Raw genomic sequence first — 16,393 nt, forward strand, 5'->3', positions numbered from 1 at the left:
TTCATCTGAATCTGGATTTATTAGATGGCCCTGCTAAAATGAAAGGTATAGCAGTGAAAAAAAAAAAAAAAAAAAAAAAAAAAAGGTAATTTTGAGGAAATAGAATGAGATAGCATTCTTCATGGCAGTATCTCCAGAGATGAGAAGATGGATGAATTCCATGCCATGGTGAAGGCATGGAATTCAAATATATAAAGATATGCTGTCTGCTCTCTGTGTGTCATAAAAGCTATCCAAAGAACAATAGCCTCTTGGGGAGAATCTGCTGGCTTGGTTGCTAATGTGCTACTGTATTTGGTTTCTCTCCATTTTCAAATGTTGACTTTTCATTTGTGATTAAAGAGTGGGATCTGTATTAGGTGTGTATTTATATGTGTAAAATATTTACTCTTTATTTATTTTCTAACAAAACTTAGATAGGTAGATAGATAGGTAGATAGGTAGATAGGTAGATAGGTAGATAGGTAGGTAGATAGGTAGATAGGTAGGTAGATAGATAGATAGATAGATAGATAGATAGATAGATAGATAGATAGATAGATAGATAGATAGATAATTTGGTGGGGAAGGTAGTGTTTTTTTGTTCCTTCCTCTTACCCAAGAAGGTTACTGAACTTGAACTGATTGAAGTTGGGAATACATTGTGTAGTCTGTGGTCTGTTTATTTTGTTGCTTGTTTTTAATGACAGAATGCACTAAACAAGAAAAAGAAGCCAGATATTAGTTTGCATCTTCTGTATTTCTAAAAGCCGTGATACATTTGGCTTTGTTTGTCTGTGAAAATTTATATAGAATACAATTTTATATTTGTATTTGCTGGTATATCCCTCGTTAGAAACAGAAAGTACCTCTAGATTATCTAGTGAGGCTACTTTTTAATTTTTTTTAATTTTTATTAATACAAGGTATAAGGTTTCACCCAGTTAAATATTGAAAAAAAAAGGTATCAAATAGGTCTACGATAAATAGCACAGATAGGTTTTTATAATCAGTGAAGAGAACTGAAGGTTCGAGCTGTTCACAGAGTAGCAAACTGCACTATACCTGACCATAGCTGATTTGAACAGCTGCTATGGCAGCTTCTTACTCTCTTGATTGCATGGACAGTGTCTCAGTGCTGTGGCTTGCCTACAGAATGGTCCTAAATACAATATTTGTCTTTTCATCTGTTCGTAAAAACTAGACATTGCTAATCAAGCTTGATTCATAGTATGTTGCAAGCTCTACAGTGAGATAAGGTATACACTGAAGTCTGTGCAATACAGTTAGGAAATGGACTGCATGCCATCTTTTACAGACAACTGAGTACTAGAATTTGGTTAAATCTGTGACTGGAAGCAACCAAAATGAGCAACCACTAGGCTATAAAGAAGTACTTTCTTTCTCTGAAATATCTCAAAGCTCTAAGACCCAAATAAATTCATTATTAAATAATTTCTGTATAAAACAACTAGAAATAAAACAGTAGTAATATTCAGCTGAGCTGATTTCAAGGGTTTTTAGATCGTAAGAGCAGAGAGGTTTAATAGTAGAATAAACCTTCAATTTCTAGACAAGTTGTTTTGGAGGACTTCATGGGATTACTGAAAACTCTAAACTACAAAATGCTATTAAAATTCTTTATATACTTTCTTTAAGTGTATTTGCTTAGGCATAGCAACATGCAAATAGCCTTCTGGCACCAGCATCTAGTTTTACAGTAAAGGAGGTTTTTAGTTCATATCTGCAGAAACGAGCCACAAAATTCTTTCCAAGGTCTAGGAAAACATATGCTGTAGTCCCTGAAACATTGTAAAACAAATTCAAATATTTGGAAGGTATAATTTCTAGAAAATTGTCTTGCCCTAGACAATGCAAGGAACTGAGAAATTTGTCCAGGCTGCCTGTGCTTCAACATGTGGTCTGTATGGTACACTAGTTAGAATCATAGAATCATAGAATCACTGAGGTTGGAAGAGACCACTGAGATCATCTAGTCCAACCGCCAACCCATCCCAAGCACATTAGGCTTTGTCTAAAAATAGTTGATAATTATTATTATTGCTAAATAGGCCATGTCTGAAACAGTGGTAGCAGTCCTATCCAGTGTTGCCACAGATTGTGGTGTTATTATGTGCTTGTCACACTTGAGCAGGGGGAAGAAGAGATTTCATATTATAACATGTCTCCCAGTCTCCCTAATTGTGCCAGTAGCTGCTGTTTATTTTCTGTCTCTTTAATGTCTCATTTTAATGTCTCTAATTGTCATGTGCTTCAAGGAACTGAATATTTTCAGAAGTAAACTTCCTCTTGTAACTTGGGACTTCAGTCCACATCGTTTGCACTTTGTCCAGCTCTGGTTGGCAGTGCATCTCTACAATTGCTCCTACTTCTTGAATACATAATGTGGGAAAACATATATGCGTTTATACATGTATGTCAATGCATAACAAATAATTTTTTTAGCAAGACTGAAGATAATTTTGGTCTGTGGGAGAAATGAATCTGAATCTATCTATCTAAAAACAGCCCATTGCAATCATTCAAAACTAGAACCTCTTGGCGTATATATGTTAGTTGTACTCTTAAAATGCCAATTGCATTGAGAAATTCAAGGTATGAAGGAAGGGGAACATTTACTTTCATAATCCTGATTCAATTTAGGCATGAAGCATTTCAGTCATCAGAAGACTGAGGCAGTTCTGTGCAGAAGCAGAATTTCAAGTGCTTGAATAATCTTGCATTCCAAAATTGATGGAGCCAAAGAAGTCATCACGCATAGTTTTTGGAATTGTACTTTGAATCTTAGCCACCTAGAGTTTAGTGGAAACTATTTATATCACTTTAGTATTTCACAAAATTGTGTAGAAAATCTTTTTTTTTTTTTTTTTTTTTTTTTTTTTGTCTGGCTTTCCTGTCTGGTAAGAAATTGCTTTACTAAGAAAATAGTTTGTGGGATTTCTGTATTCTGAGCAGTACCTTGCACAAACCCTCTCTCCTCAGTTGACTGTCCCTCTTGTTGTTAATGATTCTAAGTAGCTAATGATACTAACAGCTTATCTTTGGTAAATAATCAAGATACAGGCTAACCTTATGGTATTATTTGGTAGCAATAATGAAAAATAAGCTAGGACAAAACAGAAAAAAATAACTATTCCGGGCTTGATCTGCTCTTGAGTACAGAACGTGGAACATCAACAAGGAGAGACAGAAGCAACAGGTTACAAGGTGCTGGTGATAATTCTATTAAAAAAAATGCAGCAGCAGTGGACACAGGGACCTTGGAACAAGGTGGTTTGGGGCCATGACATTGATTATTTTAACAGTATTGTTTTAACAGTATTGACTCTTTCAGGTGGAATAGGCATGTAATAAGCTACTGAAAATATATTTTGGTTGTAATCACTGAAGAATCTTTCTGCTAATAAGCAATATCTAGAGAACACAAGTAGCATAACATGTATGTGACTTTTCAGTCTTGGATTTTTCTTTTCTTTCTTTCTTTTTCTCAGATTATAAGAACAGGCTCTCATTCATTTCACTGATATCCAAGAGGGAAAAAAAAAATCAAAAGTATATTTTTTTATTATAAACTGATTTGCAATTTTTGTATTTATTATACACAGTAATTATAAAACATCCAAGAAATGTAATAATGTCATCTCAATTCCAATTTATATAGGAAAGGCCGTAAAACTCATATGGTCTCAGAAAAGATTATTAAGTAACCCTTGAAAGCTTTAAAAAAGCTTTCTGTATTTGAGCTTAAATAGAGCTGAAAATGTTGTGTCTGTTGTTCTTTTCTGTTTAAGAGGTAATATGAAAAGTTAAATAAATATGATAGTCTGCAACACAGCTGTGGCCATGTTTGAATACACTGTACTTAATGTCAGTGCCCCCAGGCAAAGAGCACTATTATTTTATTTTATTCTTATTTATGTTGAGAACACAAAGCCTCACTGATTTGAACTCATTGTCTTGACTCTTTAGCACTAAAGAAAGAATTTTCTGGCTTTAAGCAAGAGTGTTTTAAAGAAGCAGGTTGAAAAGCAGGTGGTCAACACACCAGAAGCTACTCGCTAATTGCAGCAGTAAGTTAATCAATGAAATAACAGTTTAGCTTCAGGGTACAATAAAAAGTGATAAAAGACCACACCATTAGGGTATGACTAGCTATTTAGTGGCATACATTATTTTTCTTCTTACACCTGTCTGCTTATGAGGACACAAGTCATGCACCTTCTTGTCAGCTATTAAAAGAATAAAATAATAACAAAAAAGCATTTTGGGGTAAGACCCAATATAAATATTTACAAAGACAATTTAAAGGAGTATTTGTTATGCATTTTTGTGTTTGCTTTCAAAACAATGAACTGCAGAGACAGATGGCTTGTACAGTTTTATCAGCATTTGTGTCATTATGTATTCAAGTAGCCAAGACTGATAATCAGCCTTATGTATTATGAATTGTTCAGAGAACAAATACTTTGAAAAAAACATATCAAGAAAGTACTTCACTGTGGACAAAACTTGATACAGAAAATTCAGCGACATTTTTATGAAAGCAAATTAATACAATTATAAATTTAAAGGAGCAAGAACAGGTTTTTAAGTGGGGTCTTTGTATGTAGTAATGAAACAACTTCAGAAAATTGAGTAAAAGCTACTATTCATCTGTGGTGGAGGAGAAAGATTATTATTATTATATGAAAATTCTGCTTCACAATATAAAGCAGCCAACTCTTCAGAAGCTACCCATGGAAATGGAAGATTTCTCTTCTATCATGTGCTTCATGATCATTTTGCTTTATGCTATTGAATAACAACCTGAATGAGAGTCTTAGAAAAAAATAAACCTTTTATAGTTGAGAATATAATTACAAAAAATCTGAAGAAAACCATATTGTTAAATGTATATATATATATATATATATTTGTAAGTGAGGTCCTTTTTTTTCTTCTCAAAATTTATTTTCAGTCTTCTTTAAGAGTCTCACAGTAGGACATTTTTAAAGTCCTCTAACTTGTCATCATTCCCACTATTATCAGTGATAGTTACAAAAACATTGGGTTTTTGTATCTAAAAGGCTTAACTGGAAATGAGTTGCAAAGAGCACTGCAGGCATTATGAATGAAGCTCCCTCCTCCAGAACCAGTAAGCGCAGTCATGAGTAGCAGCTCAACAGCAACGTTATTACTTTAAAAAAAAATCTTCTCTTAAAAAAACAAAAGAAAACAAACAAGCAAACAAAACCAACAATATGGATTTACTTTCCTTGTGCCATGTCATAAAACAAAAGTAGTTAAATAAATATTTTTAATAACGTAAGAGATGATGCTTTGCATTTTGTGAACTTCAACTTCACAATATTTTAATGAGGCAAGTAAATTTTCCCTGTATTTTACAGAACAGAAAGCATGAAACAGAGTACTTGAAAATATACACACTCACTTGAGTAGAAACCCAAACCTCTTCCCCAAGTCTAGGCAGGCATTTCATTCACAGACTTTTACGTCCAGGCACAAGTAGAAGAGTGTTCAGACTTGCACCAAACCTCATGGCTTTTTGAGTAACTGTTCCAATACAGCTAAAAGAATAGCACTGGGGCTGCCCTGGAGTTCCTAGCCCTCTAATGACAGTGGAAGATCTCTCTACCCACAGCTGTCATTTGTCACCTACACCAATCAAAAAATAATAATCTGCGGAACTGACTACAATACATTGCTATGTGGCAACTTAAAAAAAAAAAAAAAAAAAAAAACAAAAAACAAAAAACAAAAACAAAAACAGAAAAAATAGCAATTATGAAATTAATTGAGATAAGTCGAGTGCTCAGGAAGGGACTTGTTATTGTGGGTAACTTATTGTACATGCATAGTGTACAAGAGAATGAAATATTCTTCACCATTGTAATGCAGAAATCTTTGTTAGTGCCCTCACTTATTTTGCATCTCAATTCTATTGTTATAAACAATTGCTTTTTGCTGGTACATCACTGGCATTTTTCTTGATTTATACCACTTTTCAAGATGCTTTGTAACTTCACTTTTCCTTTCTCCCCTCTAAAATTCTTTCTCAAAAATCAATCTATAATTTGTTTCATGTTACTGGGCTTTTTAATCAAGGAAAAATGTCTCTAGCTCTTCAAATGTCTACAAAATTAGCTAGCTGATTTACTCTGGAGTTGAGAAAGGGTGTTTTAAAACTCTTGCTCAAAATTGCAGCACATTTGGAAAAATATATTTCAAATAGTGAGAAATATCTCACAAAGACACATGAAGTAGTTTCTCTACATTTTCTACTATCTTGTCGTTCCTCAAAAATCCAATCTGATTAGATGAACAAGTTCAGTCAGTTAGGAATACAGTATGACAGAGAGAAAGTTAGTGCTACTGAAGATATGGGTTACCTGTCTGCTAGACTGCAAGATGCCTTCAACTGGCCAGCTGTGTCCTCAGTGGTGTGTCAAAGATGATGAAGATATTTAATATGCATAGTACATTACTAATCTTAATTTCAGTCTCCTGTGCACTCACATTTCTGACTTAAAATAGTTACGAGAACAACTCTTTATGATTAACAAGATTTATATAACCTTCCTTTTTCATTTACCCCTTGATTTTTATGGTTGCTGAGATGTGTGTTAATGGTCAGAAAAGTTACATTTTTTTACTTTGTTTTCTGTTGCAACACTTGAAACTTTTGCAAGATTTTCATGTTTTCACAGTAAATCCTGAAAACTTTAACTTGTCTCCTACTTTTTGGGAATATCAGAGCTTTATTTACTGGGTATATGTCTAAAGCTGTGTATTAACCTATGTTTGTACAATAGTAGAAATATAGAAATTTCTGGCATTCAGATAATACCTTTGGCAGACACATTTTCAGACAGCAAGATGTTTCTTAAATTACAGCATACTGTTAAATTGTCAAAGCATTAAAGGCATAAGGTGAGATGAAAGCAAAAGCACGCATCCAGAATATAGACCTTTACAAGGAGTATAAATTCTCGCTCAGCATCTGCAAGAGTGATGTTTTCACCTACCTACTTCTGTATTCTCAGTGTGACTGAAGAGTTAAGTTTATTCAGAGTAGAACCAAAGACTGATAATTTAGGGCTAATTTAATCATCTTTTGAAAACTGTGTATGCATATATGTAGAGATTGCATGTCCAGAGTACATGGGCTATAAAGCAATCACTTCAACACAATGAAGAAGTATCTAGGATTTACCATGAACATAACAGGTTTTGTGAAAGACGCAATATTTTTTTCAGAATCATTGTAAATTTTCTCAGGAAGTACATGTATACGTGTTATGTCAAATATCAAAATCTAATATGTCATTTTTTCTCCTCTCTCTCTCTCTTTCTTCTTTCTGTTTTGTTGTTATTTTTATTTGTTTGTTTTTCTTCTTCTACTACAGATGGGCCTCTTGGGCCAAGAGGATTAGCTGAAGCGACAGAGATGTGTACTCAAGAATGCCTGGTTTTGGGTCATTCAGATAATTGTTGGATGCCTCCCAGCCTGGGTCCATACCAACAGCCAAAGTCTCCTATGTCTACCTTTGCATCTCAGAAAGAATGGGTTAAGAAGGACAAATTAGTTAATGGACACACACTGACCAGGACCTGGAAAGAAGATAGCAACAGAAACCAGTTCAGTGATAGAAAGCAGTATGGTTCCAGTGAAGGCCATTTCAACACTGGCAATCACATGACTGATATTCCTCTGGCCAACTTGAAGTCTTATAAACAGGCCTCAGGAGCTGCTGAGAGTCCAAAGGAGCACCAGCTATAAGAAACGGTTACTTTGGCCCAATGACTTTAGCCTACTTAGACTTGCTAATACTGTTTGTGTGTCAGAGCTTTATGTACTGAGTAGACCTCTAGAACTATGCTTTGCCTAGCAGAGATATGCATATCTTTATGTTAGCACCGTGGAAGATATGATGTCCTGCAAGATGAAAGAGTTCCTACTAGTTGTGTGGTTTTGTTAAATAGACATGATTAAACTCTGCAGCAATCTCTCCAGTTTGAGAATATTCTTTTATTGTTTGGTTTGTTGTGTTTTGTTTTTTTTTTTGACCCTGGACTGCTGCTATGAACAACAGAAGATACATTTTGAGAGTGGGAGAGCGAGAAAGCTCATTGGATTGAAATGATTGAAAAGAATATCCAGTTAGAAAATTGTGCTTTTGTTGTCATTGATCTATGCTGGGACCATTATACTTGAGAACATATAGCAAACAAAACAACTGAAACTGTAAACATTAAACCTATTGTGCTATTAATGCTAGTGGACACTTATAAGTCAATCAGTGTTCAAATACTTGTAAATAGAAACAATTATTACTTACAAAATTTGTGTACTTATAACATTCACCTGAAAAGATACGGTAGCATATTTCTGTGTTTCAGAGTTGCTTTTTACTTTCTTTCATTTGCTTCCTGTTGTTTTGCTTTCATTTTCAGTGATGGTGTTTCTGTGTTAGTAATCTGTCTGACACACAGTGTTCCAAGGAACTCAAAACACTTGTGTTATAAGGAGAAAAAAAAATAAAAATAATAATAAAAAAAAGATTGATGAGGTGAGAGAGAAGGTTGCTGGTAGAAAGGAGAGCAAGAAGAAAAATGTTTTTTTCTTTCTAGTAGTAGCGAGTGATGCAGGCATTAAGGTAGTTTTTTTGTTTGTTTGTTTGTTTGTTTCCAAATATTAAGCAGAGAAAGGATATGTGTAAGGGCTTTAAAAAATTGCAACTTTTTTTTTTTAACTTCCATTCTGTTTCATAAAACAGGGAAACTGCAGAGCAGAGGAGTATTTAGATTCTTGTTGATACAGTGAGTAAGGGAGAAAGCTGCTAATATGGAATCCTTGATCAAGTTAGCTGCAGTCTGGAATTTAATGAGTGGCAGCTGACATTGATCTCAGCTGGAATTTATGAAGGAAATTATAAAGGAAGAAAATACAATAATCATGTTTTTCCAATTGGGCAAGTGTGTGTCTATACTTAAGACAGTTTGTATTGCTGAAACAGCAGCATTTGTGTGGATCTTCATCTGCGTTAATGTTGTAGTAACACGAGCGTTTTTAGACCATAGCCAGAGAATATTTAATGTGTTGTGCCTTCATGATGTAACAGAGCATTCTCCTGGTAGGCTAGTTGGGGGAAATAAAGGGTTAAATCTCTAATTATTGCTGTTTAATTGTTTGTTATCATAGTTGGTCAATGCCTGGCAGGTACCAGTATCATGTCACCTCCGTCAGACCAGCAGAGTGACTACTAATGTTAATAAGATCTAAGTTGCACGCAAAGCAAATCCAAGTCCAAACATTCTTAGATTGTTTTTGTTAAAGCATGACAGATTATTTACACAAATAAATAGCATGCAAAAGTTTAAAAAACGTCCTTGCAGAAAAATATAAAAAAGAAGAAGTTACTTATGCCACAGTGAAACATCAATCTTAAAATAACAGTTAAATAACCTGAAGGTGATTTTATTCTTACCACAAACACATTATTTTTTTCTTCTTTATTCTTTTGTACATAGTAATTCACATTATTTTCTTCTTCCACATTATAAACGGCATTAAATGGGTTAGGGGTGCATTGCTTATTGCAGTACTTATGTCAGTTTGTGAGGGGTGTTTGATGACTTTGACAGAATAAATATCTAACCAGTTATCCTTGTTACTGCTTTGCCAGTTCAACATTATTTAGTTATTGAGCTCTTGCAATAAATGTTCTGAATTCCTGATTGTGTTGTGTTAGTTCTTGGGCATATGCCTAAGGGACTTGATTCCTGTTAATTTGTTTCTTTTGTTATTTGTTTGCTTCATTCTGAATTTCCAGGTTTTTGTTTAAGCATATCATGGTCCATTTGGTTCTCATAGAAATGTATTAGAATGGAATATACACAAATGATAAATGCTGAGGGCCATATTCTGTTGTTCCTCTAGTAAGTAGGAGTTTATTTAAAAGGATTATTTAAGTAGCATAAAGTTTTACTTACCCAGAACAAAGATGACATAATCTGGCCCAGATTAATTAGATATGCATAAATACATGTAATAAGCATTCTTTCACAAGTCTTTGTACAGCTAGCTTATGGAAAGGTTAGCATTTAGCACAGGTCAGTGTTCCTTTTGAGAACAGAGAAAACACAGCAAATACTTTCTTACAAGAAAGTGTGCAAGATTATATAATGACTTTTGTTGCAGTGTGGTGGAGGAAAAAAGGCAAGCAATCTTGAAAAAGAAGTAACAGTAAAAGTAACCTATTTTTGAACACGCTGAGTTTCAAAGTAGAGGTGCATCAAGTTCTGTATTAAAACTAGAAATACCATAAATATTTGCAAACTCAAATAACACCAACTATTTTAAGTGCCTTTTTAAACAGATTATATTTGAAAAACAAATCTCTGAAGGACAGAAATTTCCTTCTTCACAAATAAGATCTCACAATGATGCTAATAATGCCACAGAAGGAGAAAGTACTATTTTGCTGCCCTCAACCTGTGTAGGAAGAGCACAAATAAATATGATTAAAATTTCTTGCAGGTAATTTCTTTCCCATCTTGTTTTGTTTTTGTTTTTGTTTAAATAGTTCTAAATCCTTAAAGCCTCAACTAACTTTTATATACTTATCATATTAAAACAACAAAACAAACATGCAAGAAATAAAGAAATAAATACATCTAACAATGAGGACTCAATCCCATCTCTAAACCAAGGGGTTTCACAGCGCCTGGAATTGGCTCTAAGCCTATATTCAGAATGTACTCATTCCTTTTGGTCAACCATGAATATTAGTACTGCTGTATAAAACAGAAAAATAAGAATATATATATGTAAATCAAAGTTAGATATTGATAGAAATTTAGTGATATTCCAGATGAGAGACTTTAAAAATAAAAAGCTAATCCCACTCCACAGAATTAGAAGTTGGCTGAACCTTACTGAAGTTTTCTACATATCTTTGAAGTGAAACATAACTTAAAATTATTGGTAAGCTGGCATGACATGGATGCCATTCTCATGCCAGTTCTAGCTTTGTTTCTTCAGCTAGGAAGATTTATTTATCATTGTTATTATTTTATGTACACATTTGAAAGGACTACTAAAAAGATAAACTTTTTTTCAAAGTTTCATTATTTTTATTGTTGCTGACCAAAGCTCTTTATCTAAATAGAAAGTTATGGATTTAGTTAATCCTTAATCTCTGTGTGAAACTCTTACTATTTAGAACATCTTTCCCAACCAATTGTCTTGAAAGGCAAAAATGTATATGGAGCAAAATTAAGAAGTGCTTATATTAAGGAGGACATCAATTTTAATGGATATGAAGACAATGATAATGATCACATTATTTATCCAGTGGTGATTACCTTTTAGCAAGTTATGAATAGGAATCATGATCAGAAAGAATATTAGGACTTGACCATAGATTAGACAAGCCTAATAGTAGTTTAGAAGTTTAGGGATACCTCTAAAATGGGTTACAAAAGTATTCTTAATTATATGGGAACACTGCAGTGCTATTATATCCAGTCCAGACAGAAGAACAAGTACACTGTGGTAAGACTAACTTGCTGAGACCACAAAATATTTACCTGATTCAGATGATAGATCTTCCTTCTGACATGTAGACTTGCCCTGAGTGAGATGAACAGTAAAAGTTCTCTTGAGCATGTGTGCTCACGTGTGCCAATTCAAATAGTGAAAGCAACTACGTACTCACAGCATCATCTCTAAATGCTAAGTTATTTCTTCTTTAATACAGTTAGGCATAATTGTATTTCAAAACTTCAATTTTATTTAATTTATATGCTTCCTGTCCTTTCTGCAGTGTAGAAAGTTTTCAAAACCAATTCTGGAGCTGTGCATCATGTTTTACTCTGTAGGAAACATGATACAATATCACTCAGAGATGTAAATCAGTTAAATTTAGTGGAAAGTCAAGCTCAGAATATATTAATATTAGATTTTCAACTTTCACTGCTGGTCACTTTTGTGAACGTACCCATTAAATATAATTATCCCATAACACTGCACCTCTTTTTTTTTTTCTTTCTTTTTTTTTTTTTTTCAGTTTGGCTTCTTCAATGTAATACTTATTATACAGCTTTTTTTTTTTTTTAATCTCATTTTATTTTTTTGTTCTCAACCAATTAGGCATAGCAAAGTCATAAAGCAAAGGAACAGGTTCTGACTTTTCAAGCTATCATGAACCACTTGTGAAGAAAAATGTCAGGATCTGGCCCACATTGACTAATAAAAATAGCAAATCCTTTAGTATGCAGTAGATTAGCAAATGCTTGAAAAGAAACAAATTTGTAATCTCCAAATTCAAAAAACTCATTGTAGTTTATCCATAAACTCAAATTAATGTTAATAAATGCAGAATTAGAAGCTTTTTTTTTTCATGTAGACACATCACTTCATTGAAGACTAATGGAATTTATGTGCCGATAAAGGCACGGATCCTTATCTTGCAAAATACTGTGCAGCTCTCTGAGACAATTAGTGCAGTTAATTTCTCTAAAACATAGCACCAATCACCCTTTTGTAGAAGCTCAGCATTTGACAAGACAGCGTCCACAGTGAGAATAATATCATAGACACGCATGCCATATGCTAAGTTTTGAAGCATGAATGCTTTCTCTAACTGCAACAGTTCATTTCTCTACCTACAGCTTTAACACTGCTACTTAATTATCCTATAACAAAAGTATGCTTTTAACTACCAGAAAGGATCTCCATTTCTCATTGTGTACTAGAAAAAGAACGAACTGAAAGAAATAAATGACCCTTATCTTAAACACCATGACTTCTTTTTTTTTTTTTTTTTTTTTTTTTTTTTTTTTTTTTTTTACCACAGCCATTTTTACATCACCTGTTGTGCCTAGGTATTGCAACACATTCTAATATTGCATGGCATGTAAATAGATACCTTAATTATTCATAATGATATGATTATATACACACATATATATATAGATTATATATATACTTAAATATTATCAATCACATAATTACTCAGTATTATTTAATGGAATTTTGGGATTATTGATTTTGTTGTTTGATGTACTTTAAAATGTATGAACAGCATACTCTTAAGACTACCCTCACCAATGCTTTTGATTATTTATTCATTAAATAAAGTGCTTTCTTTTGCTTGTTATAATCCTGTTTGTACAACCATGTGATAATGTTAAATGGGTAAGTACTGTACGGGAATTATAACTGTTTCTTCTTTTGTCTAAATATATACCTATAACAATATTTATTAGTGATATGAGTTTTAAGAATGTGTCTTTCTATGTGTTTACTTTCTCCTTGCACATAGTCCAAGTCAAAAGAAAAACTAATATAACATTTTCTCATGTAACTCTGAATGCCCCAATGACTTTCAAGTGTCTGTTTGCCTCTACTCACAAATGAAATTAGGATGAAATCTATACTCTGAATCGGCTCTAAAATAAATGTATAATACAATCTGTAGTAATTGCTTACTATAGTTACAATAAATGAACATCCATTCTTCACTCTTTAGGAAAAGATAGCATAAGCCTAAATTGGGGGAGGGGTAGAGTCAAAGAGTACAATATAAAATAGCTGATTTAACAGATGATTGAGAAATCTGATAATGCCCACTTCCATCTTTGTACTGTAGAGAGAGCCAACTAGAATGAACTCAAACATTTCTTATAGACAAAAATGAGAGTTGTTTTTGGTGACTCTTAGCTACATTAAAATAAATGTGAATTTTTAACTTAAAAAGCTAGAATTTCACTTAATATCACATGGCGAAAGTCATCTTCTGCCTTTTCACTCAATGCAGTATTCCACAGATAGGTTATTGTTGTCTTCTGGAGAAGTGCCGCAGTACCATAAAATGGTATACTGGACCTAAGGAGTTGAGGGTTCCTAGTGTATACCACACTGGACATTTTGGTTTTGTATTCACATTCTTTCAAGAAGTTCTAAATTTATGCAGTATGTACATACATCGCTCAAATGTATACATTAAAAAATGTATCTTCCTGTCAAATGTGTATGAAGACCAGAAACAACGTCAACTGATTTCAATAACAAAGGCTAATGAATTATGAGTATCAAATTGTTAAAAAAAAATTAGTTGCAGATAGCTTGCAAACAATCCATAAACTGAAATTAGTAAAAAATCATGTTACCAATTTGCAAAGACGACCAAACAAAAAAGGATAATACACAATTGATTATATTTCAGATTAACTACTCTGACACTTCTACCATCTTTCTCACCTCTCTCCTCTTATGGAAAAGATCATAACTGACAAAGATGTAGTAGAAAATAATATATTTATTTCCATGTGCTATGCTATGCAGAAAGATATAGGTTATGAAAACAGTTGTGCTTTCACCTGATATTTAAATTAATTCAAAGCGACATTAAAGAATTTTAATCACATGAAAATAAAAATCCAATTTTGTATGAATGGGAAAAATACTTACTTTTTTTTCTATTGCACTTCACTGTTTAATTATTGTGTAATGAGTACAAAGGTAGCTGTAAAAGTGATGCCTTCTATTTGTTTCCAATGAAGCTGCAAGAGATACAAGGACTACAATAACATATTTGGTAGAGCAACTTCTCAGCCACAAAGAACTATTTTTCAATATATTTACTACTATTAGCTATTTGTTTTCACTGTCAATGAACAAGAGCCTTCATACAGCATGCTTAAATCTGCAACAGGTGACCGTGTCTCTCACCACCCCTTTAATATATCACCCAACACCTCACTGTGCTCACATCCACTCTTGGGTCTCCATAGACATTCAGAAAGCATAAATGAAAGTCAGTGGGTACAATTTTTTCCTCATGGAGGAATTCAGTGACACACCTTTGCTTCATACTCACTTCCATGTGAGATGCCATTCTGTTAGACTGCCACTCTGCTGCCATCTGCCACATAGCAACAAAATGTAATGGAATATTGGTGGAAAGGTTCAGCCTCTACTTCCACACTACAGATATCTGCCCCTGATGTTGTGGGACAACATAATGAAGTAGGAGGCATTACATTTGGAGCAGACCTCCTATTATATCCTTCTTAATATTGAACAAAGAAATTTTTTAAAGAGAGTAATTTCAGGTTAATAGCTATTGCTTGGTGTTTTTAATAATACTGTTTTATAGTTTGTTTTCTTTTGGAAAGAGTAAGTATGGATTCTGTTTACAGTTTATATACTTTTGATTTTTTTTAATTTTTTTTATTTTTTAGAACTTTTTCCAGTTGTATGATTTATCACATGGAATGGCATAGGTTTTGGTTTTTTTCTTCATGATCTTGTACTCTTAGAACACTTACGCTATCTTCAATAAGTAGTTACTTCTACATTATTGATAAAGATCATGCATAATTACTGTCTACCATGTGGTGTTAAGTACTCAGGGAAAAAAAAAAAAAAAAAAAAAAGGCAATCACATAAAGATAATTGGTTTTGTTTTGTTTTGTTTTGTTTTGTTTTGTTTTGTTTTGTTTTGTTTTGTTTTTCCACATACACACACACACACAAAAAAAAAAAAAAAAAAAAAAAAATCCCACAAACCTGTACTGTGTTGTGAAAGCAAAATATACAAAGGTCTATACATTTAGCCAGAACTGCATTCTTATATTGACTGATTCAACAACACACTGCTTGTTTTCTTCTTTTCTTCAGGAACCACACTGAAGGACATAATGGACAGTTATACTTCCTGATGGTTCTAAACTTTATTTTCTAAACTTTATTCTGAAATCTGATTGCAACATGATGAGTCTATGGACCGGTGTGGGATACAATCTTAGATAAGTCTTGGGTTTCTTAGTGTTAGGTGCACAAGAGAGCAACCTTTAAAATAACCTCAAGGTTTCTAAATAATAAACAATTTTGTTTTAAGACTTCCAGAATATCCCCAAGATTAGAAACTAGTTCTCTGCTACATAGGGAATCAGAGAGCAGAACCTGTTCTAAACTTAGTAGCTAAAAGCTGTCTCTAGATCCTTTGCCATGTTAAATAATTTATCACTAATATGGAAAACATGAAAAACTATCAACAAAACGATGAATGAGAATGAAGCTATTATGTGCACCTAATTGTTAAAAAACAAAGCAAGAACAATACAATAAATAAGTAAATAAATAAATATGTGGAAGGATGGGAGAAAGATGTGTTCAAGACTTTCAGATTATTTTTTCTTTGCAAAACATATAACTGAAGACAAATACATTGCTAATATTGCTTCTTTATTTTTTTATTTTTTGTCTTTTTTGATGCCCCACTGTGTATATCCCAATTACCGTGCTGAAGGCTAAGACTCAGTAAACTTATAGGCAATATTTAACATAAATATACATTCTGTCAAAAAGTGGTTATTTTGTGGG

At 33.2% G+C, this 16,393-nt stretch overlaps 1 protein-coding gene across 5 annotated transcripts in view; it reads left to right on the plus strand.

The window, feature by feature from the left end:
- PCDH9 (protocadherin 9) overlaps positions 1–12,799 on the plus strand; it is a 718,989-nt gene extending 706,190 nt beyond the window's left edge. For all 5 annotated transcript variants that reach the window (XM_048934689.1, XM_048934692.1, XM_048934691.1 and 2 more), the window contains one exon: positions 7,407–12,799. In XM_048934689.1, coding sequence (XP_048790646.1) covers positions 7,407–7,780 — 374 coding nt within the window. In that variant the 3' untranslated portion in view covers positions 7,781–12,799. The remainder of the gene's footprint in view (positions 1–7,406) is intronic.
- The last annotated feature ends 3,594 nt before the right edge of the window (positions 12,800–16,393 follow it).

This window comes from Lagopus muta, chromosome 1 (genome assembly GCF_023343835.1).
Source record: "Lagopus muta isolate bLagMut1 chromosome 1, bLagMut1 primary, whole genome shotgun sequence".
In the NCBI taxonomy this organism is placed as follows: Eukaryota; Metazoa; Chordata; class Aves; order Galliformes; family Phasianidae; genus Lagopus; species Lagopus muta.